The sequence below is a fragment of the Trachypithecus francoisi genome, unplaced genomic scaffold, assembly GCF_009764315.1.
Source record: "Trachypithecus francoisi isolate TF-2019V2 unplaced genomic scaffold, Tfra_2.0 Lachesis_group4, whole genome shotgun sequence".
Taxonomy (NCBI): Eukaryota; Metazoa; Chordata; class Mammalia; order Primates; family Cercopithecidae; genus Trachypithecus; species Trachypithecus francoisi.
Genome location: NW_022681469.1, coordinates 75323917 through 75341282, shown reverse-complemented (window position 1 = coordinate 75341282; position 17366 = coordinate 75323917). Strand labels below are relative to the sequence as shown.

At 35.4% G+C, this 17366-nt stretch overlaps 1 protein-coding gene across 4 annotated transcripts in view; it reads right to left on the bottom strand.

The window, feature by feature from the left end:
* Nucleotides 1-17366, bottom strand: part of PPP1R9A (protein phosphatase 1 regulatory subunit 9A) — a 408553-nt gene that overhangs the window by 182660 nt on the left and 208527 nt on the right. For all 4 annotated transcript variants that reach the window (XM_033192833.1, XM_033192830.1, XM_033192831.1 and 1 more), the window contains exon 3: nucleotides 9280-9412. In XM_033192833.1, coding sequence (XP_033048724.1) covers nucleotides 9280-9412 — 133 coding nt within the window. The remainder of the gene's footprint in view (nucleotides 1-9279; nucleotides 9413-17366) is intronic.

The following is a 17366-nucleotide window of genomic DNA, read 5'->3' as shown; positions in this document are numbered from 1 at the left end:
CAATTAGCTGGTGAGAACTATTTGCTGTCTCTAATTTTATTTTTCCTTATGGATAGGACAATAACATGCTTGCCTTAGCAGAATTATTTTCTAAGGTAGGCAGTAAGGGTATCTAATAAGATCCTCCAAAAGGCCCATGCATTTAGCATCATTTTACTACTACTATTGGTTATGCATTGTGGTCTCAAGAAAAGGTAACAACTTTGTTATTGAATAGTCACTCTGCCTTAAAACCTAGATTCTCTAAATAATGCAATAAATTATTTTAGGCGTAAGAGTACACACATTCAAACATATAATTTTAAATAAATGTGATCACAACATATCTGGAATTCCTCCTTCATTTATATAGTCTTTTCTTCTTTACTTGTTTATTCATGTTGATAAGATAGTACATGTGGCTTGGCGCGGTGGCTCACTTCGGTAATCCCAGAACTTTGGGAGGCTGAGGCAGGTGGATGGCTTGAGGCCAGGAGTTCAAGACCAGCCTGGGCAACATGGTGAAAGCCTGTCTCTACTAAAAATACAAAAAGTTAGCTGGGTGTGGTGGCAGGCACCTGTAGTCCCAGCTACTCTGGAGGCTGAGGCAGGAGAATCGTTTGAACCCAGGAGGCGGAGGTTACAGTGAGCCAAGATCGTGCCATTGCACTCCAGCCTGGGTACTAGTGTGAGACTCTGTCTCAAAAAAAAAAAAAAAAAAAAAAAAAAAAAAAAAAAGATAGTGTGTGTATTTGAGTACTTTCCTCTGTGCTTCTATACCCAAGAATATATACTCATCAACAACTATAATACATACATACATTCAATTAGACATATATGAATGTATGTGTGTGTATATATATAATATATATACATGTGTGTGTGTGTGTGTATATATAGCTTGTTTTGCCTTGTTATTTGCTTACACAAGTGAGATTATAACCATTTCTCTTTACAGCTTACTTTTTAAAAACCAGTGAAGCATCTGGGCACAGTGGCTCATGTCTGTAATCCCATCACTTTGGGAGGCTGAGGTGGGAGGATCCCTTGAGCCCAGGAGTTCAAGACCAGCCTGGGCAACATGGTGAAACCCTATCTCTACTACAAATAGAAAACTTAGCTGGACATGGTGGGGCGCACCTGTAGTCCCAGCTGTTTGGGGGCTGAGGTGGGAGGATCACCTGAGCTTGGGAGGCAGAGGTTGCAGTGAGCTGAGATCATGCCACTGCGCTCCACCATGGGCAACACAGCGAGACCTTGTCTAAAAAAAAGACAAAAAAATAAAACATAAAAAAAGATATGTCATAGATATCAATGTCCTCAATGTTCATAGCTCTAAATTATTCTAATGACTGAATAATATTTCATGGTGAGATGGCATCATCATGTATCCAAACATTCTGTATTCATAGGTACTCACTTTTGTTTCCATTTTACTGGTCCTATGAACAATACTGCGTAACAGTTTTTTTTTTTTTTTTATTCATTTACAAATCACGTGTTTATCCATATTTCCATTTGTCCTTTCTGTGAATATATAAAAGATACACTATTTTGTGTGCCACATGTTTTAGTTAAAGTTCAAGGTTATTTTCTGATAGTCTCAAGTCTTTGTAATCATGCTTTACTAGTAGCATAAAAATACTAATTAATCAACAGCACTGGATTATTAAAGAGATACTGGTCCATATACTCAACAGAATGACACTTTTAAAAGACTTTTCAGCAATAACCTTTACTTTCTTAAGTATTTTTTCTTTTTTTCTTTTTTTTCTGAGACAAGGTCTCACTCTGTTGATCAGACTGGAGTGCGGTGGCGCCATCATGGCTCATTGCAGCCTCAACTTACTGGGTTCTGGTGATCTCCCACCTCAGCCTCCGAGATGCTGGGACTATATGCATGTGCCATCACATCTGGGCAATTTTTTTGTATTTTTTTTGTACAGACAGGGTTTCATCATGCTGCCCAGGCTGGTCTCAAACTCCTGGGCTCAAGCAATCTCCTGCCTCAGCCTCCCAAAGTGCTGGGATTATGGATATGAGCCACCACACCCAGTCAGGATTCTTGTAATTAGTATTCTTTGGATGAAGGTTCATCTCATACATTATCACTTACCACCAACTTATGCCTGAAGTATTTCCAAGTACACCTGACAATCTTACATTTTTATTCTATATACATTTTAAAAGATGTCACTTGGCAAAAGTGTGATTTGTTTGCTCAGCTGTATGCTAAAGGAATCTTTACAGTGTTTCCCCTGGATGAGCTTCCTCATGCAAACCCCTGCTGAAGGCACTTCCACGTTGATTCTAGGCATAGGTATCTCTTTAGTGTGAAAACTTTAATGTTGACTAACATAAATAATCTCTGAAGACTTTCCTCATTCATTACATTTAGAATGTTTATATACATGTGATTTCTCATATTTATTCCAATTGTTTCTCTGGTATAAAGACTGATTTCATCAAGAGGATTTATCTTGTTAAAGACTTTTCTACATTCATTATAGTTTTAAAATTTCTCCACAGAATGAGATTTCTTGTATACATGAAGGTTAGATGTGTGCTGAAGGCTCTCCCACACTGGTTACATGCATAGGGTTTTCCTCTCTCCCACCATGAATTCTCTTCTGTGTACAAGGTTAGCAGATGGCTGAATTCTTATTCACATTCATCACATTCATAGGGTTTCTTAAGAAAATGAATTTTTTTCACACTGATGAAGGATGAATGATTGCTGAAAGCCTTCCCATAGTGTTTACATCCATGTACGTTTTTCCCCTCAGTGTATTGTTCTTGTGTTGCTTAAGAGACGATCAAAGTAGCCTCTTCCATGCTGAAAAATACCACAGAATTTCTTTCCTGTATGAAATCTCTGGTGTATATATGTATTGGTATTCTTGCTGAATTCTTGCTCACTTTCATTACACTCACAGGGTTTCTCTTCATTATAACTTATCACATGTCAAACCAACGTAGAGCTGTGAGTCAAACTTTCCCATACTCATTACTGTACAAAGGGCTCCTCTCAAATGTGAACACTCCATACTGTCACACCATTAAATAATTTCTTCCTGCAACTATCTTGAGTGAAAATTACTTCTTGGTTTCTAAATCCATTTTCTCTGCCTAGACTCACGTCTTGGTAGAATTCTCTTTTTTCCTTCCATTGCTCCTCTCATTGCTTTTAACTGGAAAATTACTCAGATCTGCAGAGCTGAAAATCCAGTTGCAGAAAAAGCAATATTAACTTAAGCCATCCTCAATTCTAATGCAAATTACCTACAAGGACAACGTGATGACTGAAGGGCAATACAACAAAGAGCACAATCAATGCACAGAGACCAGAAGACTGATGTTCTCCAGCATCTTATTTATGTACAGCTTTCTCTAAGATGAGTGAAGTCTGGAACCTCATCCTTAAAGGCCACTTACTACTCCTGTGGCTGCCCCATCAAGAACCCAGCTGCACCCTGTCTTCTTCTCTATACATTCCTAGGGACAAGCAAAGCACTAAGGCAAAACAGCCATAAAATGATGGCAAAGCCAGTGGGACTATGTCATTGTGGAAGACACCATTGTCATACTATGGAGCCCAAAGCTTATTTTCTAACTTCTGGTTTCCCATTTTGAGTAAGCCTCTTCTGCCACAAGCCTAGATGATACATGCAGTCATGTGAATTTTCTTTACGACATCTTCAATATGTTATTATTTAACCCATGTAGAGTTATTTATTTTTACCTATGCTATAATGAAGGTGTCCAACTTTAGACTCTTCCAGATAGATGCTCAGTTATGCGAGAACAATTTACAAAGCACACAATTACTTCTAAGCTGAAATATCATGGGTGTCATATATTAAATTCTCACACATACTAACATCTTTTTCTGGATTTTCTATTTTGTTCCACTGATCAACTGCCATTTGAATACAATTTGTTCTGATTATAAAAGCTTTACATTATATTTAGATATGTGGTAGATTAAGTCATTCATATTCTTTTTCATACTTAAGACTGTATTTCTCCAGACTTAAATTTTACCAAAAAAATTTAATACTGGTTTTTGCAATTCTCCTCTCCCAATCCAACTTTGTTGGCAGTTCTGTTTGGAGTCTTCTCATCCAAGAATATGGTTGTCTTACAATTTGCTTTCAAATTGAAATGTCTTTCAAAAGAAGTTATTACTTTATTTAGATAAATTCCATGTTTTTCTTAGTAATAAATATTTTGTTGTTTTGGTGCTACTACAAATCAAATATTTTTCCCATTTTCATTTCTAAATTCTTAATGTGATTACATGGAAAAAAATGATTTTTATACATATCTTGGATGTAACCTCTTCCTCCACAAATTATTTTACCAAATTTAATATTTTAAATTAGAATCGATTTGTTTTTCTAGATATATATGGATATGAATATATCAGCAAAAGGTGATGCTATTCATCTTTTATTTGCTGTTATTTATACTGGTCATTTCATTTAAAGGGCATTACAAATTTGATTTCTGGTTTTAATTAAAATATCTTTAGTGTTTACACAATTTAGAAATAGAATTCTGTTCGTATTGCAAATTTACAGTTTGCATAAATTTAAGCTTTCATCATGTGATAATTTACAGAGTCTTTCAAGTAGTAAATGTTACCAAATTGACATCTTTTCATATCAATTTGACATGAAATTTTAAAAATTTAAGGGCTTTTCCTTGAAATTTTATGTGGATAAATCTCTGAATAATGAACCATTCTGGATCCTTGTATCTAAAACCCCATTTGATCTTAATAAGTCTTTCTTTCTTTTTTTTTTTTTTTTTTGAGACAGAGTCTCGTTCTGTCGTCCAGGCTGGAGTGCAGTGGCGCGATCTCGGCTCACTGCAACTTCCACTTCCTGTGTTCAAGCGGTTCTCCTGCTTCAACCTCCTGAGTAGGTGGGACTACAGGTGCATGCCACCAAGCCCGGCTAATTTTTTGTATTTTTAGTAGAGATGAAGTTTCATGTGTTAGCCAGGATGGTCTCAACCTCCTGATTTCGTGATCTGCCCGCCTCGGCCTCCCAAAGTGCTGGGATTAGAGGCACGAGCCACCATACCTGGCCTTTTCTCTTTAACTATTTCTTTATTTGATATTTTATTTCATTTAGAATTTTAAAATATATATTCACAATTGTAGTTGTACCATAGCAATCTTTTTTGTAGTACATTAGTTTTGGATGTAAACTTATATGGTATTTCAATGAAATGAAGAGTTTTCCTTCATCATCTACGATCTAAAATAGTTTAAATAACACTGGTTTTATGTGTTCTTTAAAGGTACAATAGAATCATCCAGTTCTGATGACATTTTAATGTTTTATCTTTAGTTGCCATTCTCGTTTCTTCTATGGCAATTAGTCTATTTTATTAAAGTTGATTCTGGTAATTCAAATTTTGTTAGGACATAAATTATTTCTGGGCATTCACCTCATTTGACAAAGAAACGCAGTGACTGACTGATCCTTTCTAGTAACACTATATATTTGTCTTCTATTCCTAGTTTGCATAAATTTGCTTTCAATTTTCACCACTCAGTATTATGATTGATATATTTTATAGATGTATTCAATGAAAAGGATTTGTGTTACCTTATTTTATTAGATTTTCCTTTCTATGTTATAAATATTGTTTTTACATATACTACTCTTCCTTGCTAGTTTGTTTATTTGGTTTACTTTTTCTGATTTCTAAGACAGGCCTGTTGTTTATTTTTTACATTTTTTTATTTTAAAGAAAGAAATCAAGGATATAGCTTTTCTTCTGAGTAAAGGTTTTGCTGTGTGCTACAGACTTTTTAAGTTCAATCCTTTCCAAGATGGTTTGGGATATGAGTTTTAATTTTCTCTTCAATCAAATATCTACCTAGGAATGTATTATGTAATTTCCAAATTCTCATATTAAAGGAAATTTTAAAATTTTTTCCGAAGGATAAAACTTTTTCTCTTAAAATACAGCTTGAAATAGAGTTCATTATATTAACCCATTCCTTGATTTTTGTTTTCTGTCCATAAATTTGTCCAGTTCTGAAAGAAATATATTGAAATCTCCAATAATTGTATTTGATTTGGTTATCTTCTAGTTTGATTTATCTAGTTTAGTTTTTTGTACAAAATATGGCAATATACAAATGAGTTTAAGCAAATATTTATCTACAAAACATTATGTTTAAACAATAAAAATAAAACAAACATCCATGTACAAAGACACAGAATATTACCGACATCATAAAAGCCCACTATATATCCCTCCCTGACTCTTTCCTCAGTGACCATTATACTAAACACTGTGTTAATCATTGCCTACTTTTTAATACTACTTTTTAAAAGCTACTCATTTGTGTATTCCAAAACAGTATGTTATTTAATTTTCTTGGTTTGAAATCTAAGTAAATGCAATTATATTACACTAAATGTCTTCTTCTGTGGTTTGCTATTTTTTACTTTCCCTCAATAACATGTTAAGAATCATACATACTACTGCAAGAACTGTAGCACCTCTATTTTCACTGCTGAGTAATATTTTATTGCCTAGGTATGCTACAATTTATAGACCCTTTCTACCACTGATGAATATTTGGATTGTTCTCATTTTTTTGCTCCTCCTAAAATAAGTAATATGATGGGCCCAGTTGTGTTTGTATGGCCCATGGGCTAAGAATGGCTTTTACATTTAAAAATGTATGAAAAATGTAAGCATTACTCTTTAATTCACTTTAACCCCAAATGAAAATGTCTTTTAACAGGCGTAATCTGTCAGTCATGTTTGATGTAATGTGACTAGTATTCTTCATACTTTTTCATTTAAGCAATTGTATGTTTAATACTTAATAGTTTTCACCTCTTTTTTCCTCGCCTTTGCTGTTTTGAACAAGCTGCTCTTTTTTTCCCTCCCTCCCTGCTAAAGTGGACAGTAAACTACTCAGATAAAGTATGTAGGCAATGTGTTCTTTAAATCCTTAGATAGCAGCACATGTCTTTCTTTCACCAGGATGGATATGGAATTCTTGGATCACCATCCTTTTTACCCTCAGTGGCATGTAAAATTATTTCTACATCTCCCTGCTTCTAGTGTTGCAGTCTGATGCTAGTCTAATTATTTTGCCTTTGCAAGTAACTTTGCTTGTTTGTTTGCTTCGGTATTTTTTGGCCTGGAATTTTTAAAGATTTTTCACTTTACCTGTGAACATTAGGATTTTTTCCCAGGCTATGCCTCAGTGTGGGATCAGTTTGGGGTTATTCAGCCTTCTCACTCACAAATGGATAAGCTCTTCCTGATATATGCCTCAGATCTTTTTTTTTAAGCACAAGAAATGTTTCTTCTATGATTATTATTAGTCTATCCTTCTCCACTGTCATTTTTCCCTTCTGTTGCCTACAACTTATATATTGGGGCTCTTTCATGACTTTTCCTGGATTTTTGCTCTGTCATTTGAGAATTCTTTTTGGAACATCTCTTAAACATCATCTTCTAGATTGCCAACTTAAGTCTCAACAACAATTAACCTTTTCAATTCTCCTGGTGAAATTTTTCATTTCAAAATCAAGTAATTTGTTCTTGTTGCTAAGTTGTTCAATAATGTCTTTTTAAAAATCTTTATAAATTCAGGGGAGTACATGTGCAGGTGTGGTATATGGATATATTGCATAGCGGTGAGGTCTGGACTTTTATTGTAACCTTCACCTGAATAGTTCACATTGTACGACAAGTGGTTATTTGTCAAGCCCCATCTCCCTCCCACCCTGGTAACCTTTTGGAGTCCCCAGTGTGTATTACTCTGCTCTGTATGTTGATGTGTACCCATTGTTTAGCTCTCACTTATAAGTGAGAACATGCAGCAAATAATTTTGTGTTTCTGAGTTATTTCATGTAGGGATAATGGCCTCCAGCTCCAACCATGTTGCTACAAAAGACACGATTTCATTCTTTCTGATAGCTGCACAGTAGTCCATAGTGTATATATGCTCCATTTTCTTTATCCAGTCATCTATTGATGAATACTTAGGTTGATTCCATGACTTTGCTATTTCCAAGACTATTTCCATTTAATGGTGCTCTGTTAAACATACAAGTCTCTTTTTGATATCATTTCTTTTCCTTTGGGTAGATATTCAGTAGTGGGAGTGCTTGGTCAAATGATAGTTCTATTTTCAATTATTTGAGAAATCTCCACACTGTTTTCCAGAGATTATACTGATTTACATTCCGCCAACAGTATCTAAGCATTTCCTCTTCTCTGCATCCTCACCAACATCTGCTGTTTTTGACTTATTAGTAATAGCCATTCTGACTGGTGTGAGATGGTGTCTCATTGTGGTTTTGATTTCCATTTCTCTGATGATTAGTGATGTGCAGTGTTTTTTCATGTTTGTTGGCTGCTTGTAAGTCTTCTTTAAAGAAATATCTGTTCATGTCCTTTGCCCACTTATTAATGGGTTTCTTTTTTTGTTGCTGTTGTTGAGTATTTGAGTTCCTCATAGATTCTGAATATTAGTCCTTTGTTAGAGGCATCATTTGCAAATGTCTTTTTTTAAACCATGTTTGAATATCCTTGGGTAGGTTTTTGTTTCTTTTTTTCTTGTTATTCAAGTTATCATCTGTTTGTTCTACTCTTTTGTTTTCAAAGATCTCTCAGAGGTGTTATTTCTCCGTTCACTGAGTGACAGTTCAGTTCTTGGGTGCCCACCTTACATCTTACATAGCAATCTCTGATCCCATGGGTCAGCAGTAACTACAGTCAGCAGGGTGTTAGTCCTGGGAGAGAAATCAGAAGGAAGCCTTTCTGCTCCCTCTTCTCCCTGCTCTCTTTCAACCTTCTCCCCTCAGAGATGGAGAGGATGCAGCCCTACTATTAAAATTTCCTTGGATCCTACTGCCTTCATTAAAAATCTCCATAATTTTCCAAATATCCACCAAAACAAAAGAAAACAACCATTTGCCCCAAGCTCTCATATACCAGCTCTTTCTGGGCTCTCAGCTGTAGCAGCCCTTTCCAGGAATACCAACAAAGCATTAGGCCTCACTCATACCTCCCTGGTCCTAACCACCATCCCAGCCAGCTAAGATAGATGGGTTTCAGTTGGGAGTAAAACTTTGAATCCACCATCTACTCAGAATCCATATCAACTATTTTTGAAACTTAATACATAAGATCCTCTGTGAGAATTAAAATTTTATCCAATCATTAGAAAAAAGGCTACACTTTGGAAAAATAATTCTGTATTATTAACATAGCAACATAATGATATTAACACTGTAGCACTCACGAACCTTTCTCTAGTTCCACTGGGAAAAGTTCCAGCTTTTCTACACGTTTTTCAAGTTCATACTCAGCTGAAGCAGCCACAGGGTCAACTTCATCATTTCTCCTGTCATAGTCTTCATTGGAGTATGTGTTGAAAACCTGTAATAAGAGGCCAACAAGATGATAATATAGAAAAAAAGAAACTGCCAAGTATCCCAAACTATGTAAGTTTAAACATTCACGTGATGAATTTCTTCTAAACAACTGTTTTGTCTTTAAAATCAATTGGGATGTTAAGAAAAGGAAAATTGAGTCAGTATAAAAGTAACTTACTAATTTTTAAAATGGATAAGTGATAGTACCACTTTTAAGAGACAAAGTAGCCACAGAACACATTATGTGAATAGCAATATTTATCGCATTTTATAGAATCAGAATATACCATATTAGCTGCAACGCTCTGCTGTTTCCCAATAAAACTAAGGTAAAGCATCTTGAAGCTACCTAAGCAAATAACCAAACTAAACCTCTAGCCCTGAAGTAGCAGTGTGCCAGTATTATCATGCTATCTCAATCACAGGATCGCTGAACCTGATCTCCATTCTAACACTGTCTTGGGCTCTTGTCATCCCTCATTTTACTTGCATATACATTTAAATTAAATCATCATTGAAACTTTCTATGAAATTATTATGAAAATATCGCTTAAGAGCTGTACAGCAAACAGGATATTGACAGCTGTTTATTTCTTACCTACATCATTTAAAAGACAACTAAATGTGGCCTTCAGATATAGCCATAAGAAACTTGATTGTCCTTATTTCTGCTGAAATGTTTATCTTAAAAGGAACTGAAGTAGTTGTCCAACCCCTCTCTTAATACAGGAAGAAATATATGAAAGAAATACATGTATAATTCAGCAAGTCCAATATTATACATAACAAACACTAGCATTTTCAATTAAATTCAATAATTATTATGCATCTAAACTGTGTCTAAAGAAACTGTGTCCTCTCAAAAATTGTACAGTCTAGGATTAGCCTTTAAAATAATATTTATAAAAAGATACAGTAAAAACAGAAGGCAGAACAGAAGGCCAAAGATTAAAGAAATTATGTCTATTTCCTACAAAGCTGGCCCTGCTGGTCTATGGACACTTTACATTTATATTATTGGAAAACAAATAATTCCTATATTCTACATATGGTAACTTATAAACCAAGAATACATATGCATATATAGGAGCAGATGTAATGTGGCTCCTAATGGTATATGCTTTTCAAAATAGTGTGATTTGTAGGATTTGTACCTGAGTGGGTACTGTTTTTCCTCCTGACTTTCAACATGTTTTCATATCCTCGTGTCACTTGGATCCCTCTTTGGTCTCTACCATGTTTCTACACCATAGTCAACCTTATGGCATCAAAATGCACATTTCCATAGTATGGGGTTGGTGCTTTTATTTCTCTTTTCACAATATTTCATAAATATTAGCATGTTTCCCATGCTAATACTTCTCTTTTTCTTTTCTTCTTTTTTTTTTTTCATTGAGACAGGGTCTGGCTCTGCATTCTAAGCTGGAGTGCAGTGGTAGGTTCACTGTAGCTTCTGCTTTTGGGGCTCAAGTAATTCTCCTACTGTAGCTTCCTGAGTAGCTAGGATTACAGGGACATGCCATCATACTCAGCTAAATTTTAAAATTTTTTTGTAGAGGCGAGGTCTCACTATATTGCCCAGGCTGGTCTTGAATTCCCAGGCTCAAGCAATCCTCCCATCTTGGCCTCCCAAAGTGCTGGGATTACCAGCTTAAGCCCCTACACCTGGCCTAATATTCTTTTCAAATTGGCATACTTATAATTTTCTCTTAGCTCTTTTGATCTTTCACTTCCTTTTATATTTTTTAGTAATTGCTTATTCACATTCATTCAACAATATTTTACAGTTCTAAACTCATGCTTGACATCGTGCTAGGTACTGGAGAAGGAATAGTTTCTAGTAGCTTACAGTTTATAATGTGGTAACTGATATAAAAGAAGAATATACCAACTATTTGTTTTAAATTTTCCTGAGAAAGTAAAGAATTTTGTGAAGGCAAAGATACTTGACCTGAGTCTTGAAGAATAAACAGAAATTCACATATTTGAGTGTGGAAGAGAAGGAATGTATATTTCAAATATAAGACCCTAGACCAAAATATATATACACACACATACACATATCTATAGTTTTTTGGAAAACATTGATAGTTGAGTATACTGCAATGGAAAATGCCTATAGGAGCAAGCTTTACACACAAAATAAGAGTTAGCTGGACCTGGATCTCATGTGTCCTGGAAATCACTGGCAGATATGACTGGAAATTATTCATTAATATTTACGACGTCTCTACTTCTGCTAATAGGTCCAGGTTTATGACTGCAAAACAGTGGTTTACATAGTATTCATTCTGGAACATTGCTCAATTTCACTAGTACTAGTAAGTAAATAAACATGTGTATGTGTGCCTATATATAAAGTAAGTATGAAAGAACTGTTTCAAATAAATAACTCCTTCCCCACATTTTTTTTTTTTTTTTCAGGAATCCAAACACTCTGATATCAAAATGTTCTTCCCTGTTTGGGCTAGTTTATAAAGTTCATTTGAGGGTACTCTGAAATTAAATAAAACAAACCTAAAACAGTAGGACTGCATATTGGAAAATGATACTGTGTATACTTTTTGAGACATCTAGCAATGAGATGACTATGCCACCATTTCATTCTTTAATCTCAGCACTTTAGGAGGCTGAGGTGGACAGATCATGAGGTCAGGAGATCGAGACCATCCTAGCTAACACAGTGAAACCCTATCTCTACTAAAACTACAAAAAATTAGCCAGGCGTGGTGGCAGGTGCCTGTAGTCCTAGCTACTAGGGAGGCTGAGGCAGGAGAATGACGTGAACCTGGGAGGCGGAGCTTGCAGTAAGCTGAGATCGCGCCACCGCACTCCAGCCTGGGTGACAGAGCGAGATTCCGTCTCAAAAAAAAAAAAAAAAGAAAATAAACAATGTAATATACTCTTCATCTTCAGCTTACTCATAGGCTTGTAAATTAAGTAGGCATGCAGAAAATGCTGCAAATTATTGAAAAAGAAAAGCCAGAAGTCGTTATTTGTAGATTAAACAATTGATTACTTGGAAAATCCAAGAGCTTTAACAGAAAAACTATTAGGACTAATAACAGTTCAGTAAAGTGATATAACTTTTAAAACTCAATACCTATATACAAAAACAATTTAGAAAATACAACAAAATGATCAAAACAATACTTAGTAATTACCAGCCATAAATATACAAGAATTTTTCTCTCTATAAAACTAAGTGATGAGTACAAAAAGCCCTGAAGAATGTGCAATGCCATATTATTTTCCAGGATTAAAATCCTTAATATTATGAAGACATCCACATTCCTAAATAACTGTAAATATCAGTTTACCTTAAGTTAATTTATGAATTCAGGGCAATAAAAAATAAAATCCTACCTACATTTTTCATGGAAACTAACAAGCAGTTTGAAAAAGAATAAGGGTAGAATCAGGCCCTAGTGGATATCAAAACACATAATAAAACTTCACTTATTAAGGCAATGTAGTTTGAGCTCTGGGATACATTCATTTTTATATTCTATTCTGTTCCACTCCTCTTCTTTTCTATTCAAATTAGTTAGAGTGGTCTATTTAATAAATTATGAAAAGAATTAGATATCTACCGGAAAAACATTCCTACTTATATCACGAAGAAAAATACAATTCAGAACAAAAATAAATACATATGTAAAGAATGCCAAAAGAAAATTTGGGACAATGTTTAGCTAACAGGTTAGAAAGAAATTCACAGATCCTAGAAGTTCTAAAGGAAATAAATAATTTGATTAAAAACGAAGGCTAAAAACTTCTAAGCACTAAAATATACCATAATGAAGTTATAACTCACAGATTAGGAGAAAATATGACCAAATATTTAGATGAAACATGAATATTGCTAATTTATAAAGGGCTTTATCAACTCAAACAATTGCGTGTATAAGTAGGTAAAGGAAATTGAGAATTGAACAAAGAAGAAATACTAATGTCCAATAAATGATGTAAAGATGCTCAGCTTTATTAAAAATTAAGCAAACGCAAATTAAAACAAGGATATACTATGCATTCATCCATAAGAATAGATTGTTTTAAAAGACTACCACATCCAGGCAGGGTGCAGTGGCTCACGCCTGTAGTCCCAGCACTTTGGGAGATCTAGGAGGGCGGATCACTTGAGGTCAGGGGCTTGAAACTAGTCTGGCCAACATGGTGAAACCCCATCTCTACTAAAAATACAACAATTAACCAGGCATAGTGGCATGTACCTCGAGAGGCTGTGGCAGAACTGCTTGAACCTGGGAGGCAGAGGTTGCAGTGAGCCAAAATCACGCCATTGCACTCAAGTCTGGGTGACATAATGAGACTCTAAAAAAAAAAAAAAAAAAAAAAGACTACAACATCCAGTGTTTGTGAGAATATAGAAAAAAGGATACTCTTGAAGAAGAAAGCATAGTTAGAAAGTAGTTATCAGTATTTTAAATGTAAATGTCTTTGACATAATAATGTCACATCTGTGTTTACAGAAATACTTGCAAATGTGTACAAAGATGTATTTGCAAAGAGGTTCATTACAGCACTATCTGTAATAGCCCAAAGCAGGAAACTGCCTAATTGTCCACCAGTAGAGAAAATGGCTTGCTAAATTATGATATATACAAATATGTAATTCAATGCAGTGACTGAAGAGATGTATATCTCTTTACTGACACAGAAGACCCGGAGATATATATATCATTAAGCCAAAGAGCATGATGCAGATATAGAAAAAGATATTCCCAATTCATATGATCTCCAATTGGTATGGTCCCAATTTTAACCTAATTTAAAGCCCCCTAAATTCCTTAGGTATGCAGCACTTGCCAAGTTGTAAAACCATACTAAGCCTCAGTCTCCTTATTTACAAAATGGTTATTATAATAATAATGCCTATCCCCATAAGAGTATTATGAAAATAAAATGAAATAGTTCTTGTAATTATGCTTGGTTCAATGAGGGGAGAGGAAAAGCTTTCCCAGGGTAATACGAGGGATAATATTTACCCTGATACCTACTATTAACATCATACTTTTTAAAAATTAAATTTAAAAACATTTTTAATAGAGATAGGGTCTCACCATATTGCACAGGCTAGTCTTGATCTCTTGGTCTCAAATGATCCTCCCACCTTGGTCTCCCAAAGTACTGGGATTATAGGCATGAGCCCAGCCTCATATTCTCTTTCATAAACCTGTTTTGAATATATCACCCACTGGGATGTTTAATGTCCTTTAAGCAAAAATCTGCATAACTGACTTAGTATTAGAACATAGATTAGGCTGCCAAAATCCCCACCTATGTCCAGAGCAATGCACTGTCATTACACAATGCCTCACGGCCTGCCAGGCTTTCTGTTTTTTTTCTGACCAGGAAGCCCTTTCATCTACATGATCTTGATTCTTTCCATTTTCTTACAATATTTCTATTATTTTTATTTATGTTAACCTTAATTGCTCTACAAAAATATGGATAATTAATCAAATAATAATCAGAGCATGACTCCTTCTGGTATTCCAGCAACACAAAAAACTCTAAAGGCCAACAGCATTCTGGGCCCTAATGTTCAACACCATCAAGATATATGTATTTTTGTAGTTCAAGCACCTTCACATTGTTCCTGTTTTATGTCACTAAGAAAAGTAAACAAAGGATGTTTAAATTTAAGACTTCTTGTTTCAGAGCCAACAAGCGATATTCTGGTTCCTGGATCAAAGGAAACAAAACAAGACCTCATCCACTGCTTCACAGCAGAGACAGGCTTTCAGGGGTAACAAGTTTACAAACACAGTTAGCAAGGACATTTCTGAACAAACAACCCAAGGCTATGAAAAGCAAATAAAGTAAAAATTAGCTTGTTATAAGATTTCAACTAGAATCATTATCTTATATACATTTTCAGTAGTTTAAACTGCAACACTTTTTCAAAATAGCAGCAATACATTTTCAACAATAAGAAAAAGACTTATTTCCTTCACTTCTTTATGACACATTTTCTTTAATCAATTCAGGTCTAAATAAATTCAGCATTTTCTTGAAATACTGACTGGAAGGAATCTCCCACGATGCTTCCACAAAGTCTCAGTTCAGGCTATGGCCCAGGTTCTGTAAAATCTTCCTGACACATCGAAGATGAAAAATGTTCCAGGTCCTAGCACGCTGAGTTTCAGATGATGGCTTGGCAAAGTGTACTACTGGATATAAGCCAAACATTCACATGCTTCCACAAACAGGCTACACTCATCACAAGCTTCTTTGGCAGAACCCTGACTCACCTTCACATGATTTCAGTGGCTCTGCAAAATAAGCTCTAAATTGAAACTAACAATAAGCATGGAGAAGATAGCCACATATTAACATTCCAAAAACCACTTTGGCAATCCTCACAAAGGAGAATTCTAATAGCTTCAGAGCAATGTATAATCTCAACTTTCCTTTTCTTCCCCCAAATTAAGGCTAGTTCACTGATCGACAATAGGAAGAATTATCTAGTGTATTGATTGCCCAGTGTGTGCCCGGGAGTATGTTAGGAGTAAGCCAAACTGGAGTTTATAACCATCAGACAATTTAGGGTAAACACTGGTAGTCTCCAAAGATCTAAACAGCTGAGGGCTTTATAGCCTATTCCTCTACAATCTTATAACATAAGGAGTATGTTACAATGAAAAGAAATTTCAAACTAAATTCTGCTGCATGTAAAAACATTGCTTAACTGGAAGGTGCAAAAAACAGATTCATAGGCCTATCTCATAAAACTCTGTAAAATCCCAGATTTCTGTCCTTAAAGTCATTTTGAAAAGTAGCCTGTTTGAAAGGTTTACTTAAAGCAGTTGCAACTACATTCTGTAGTAGGATGCATTTAACATTCTAAGTGGATCACTCACCAGAATCTTACACACCACAAAACAGGATCAAATGGAGTACTAGTTAGGTATTACTCCAAAAGTTGTTAATTTGCCACCCTCGCCTGACCCAAAGTCTAGTTACATAAAATATTTCTAAGGCTAACCCATGTATCTTCAATATCATTCATTTCACCAATTATTTGTAACATACTTAACATTAATACCCTGTCTTGTGTAGATTTAAAGCACCAATATCTGGGTGCAGGCTTCTAATCAGCGTCTTTCAAATAATAACTTACTAATCCTAGTGTGTGGATTCATGATTGAAATACCTAGAAAGCTAAAGGGTCCTAAAACAAAGTCACTCCCATGACTAGTATGTTATATATGCTAAAGTACTTTAAATTATAGACAATATGACATTTGACACAAATTATCTCTCTTTACCAACCAATCTAGGGAGTAAGGCAGAAAAGGGTAAAGAGAGTTCCCACGGTTTTTCATATTTTAGTGTTTCCACGGATTACTAAAGAACAAGAAGTTGGGCCGGGCGCGGTGGCTCAGGCCTGTAATCCTTGCACTTTGGGAGGCCGAGGCGGGCGGATCACGAGGTCAGGAGATTGAGACCATCCTGGCTAACACGGTGAAACCCCGTCTCTACTAAAAATACAAAAAAATTAGCCGGGCGAGGTGGCGGGTGCCTGTAGTCCCAGCTACTCTGGAGGCTGAGACGGAAGAATGGCGTGAACCCGGGAGGCGGAGCTTGCAGTGAGCCGAGATGGCACCACTGCACTTCAGACTCCAGCCTGGGCAACTGAGCGAGATTCTGTCTCAAAAAAAAAAAAAGAAGAAGTCAAAAAAAAAAAAACACAACATACCCTACATACTGGGAGGTAGAGAGCATGCTAGTTCAAATGGCAACACAAGGAAGTCCACCTTTGTCAAAGTTTTCTAGAAAAACAGAATTAATAAGATATGTGTATGTGTTTTTTTATATATACTATATATATTTATATTAAAATTGATTTATTTTAAGGAATTGTCTCATATGACGGTAGGGACTAGCAAATCCAAAATGTGCAGGGTAGGCCTGCAGGGCGGAAACCCAGGGAA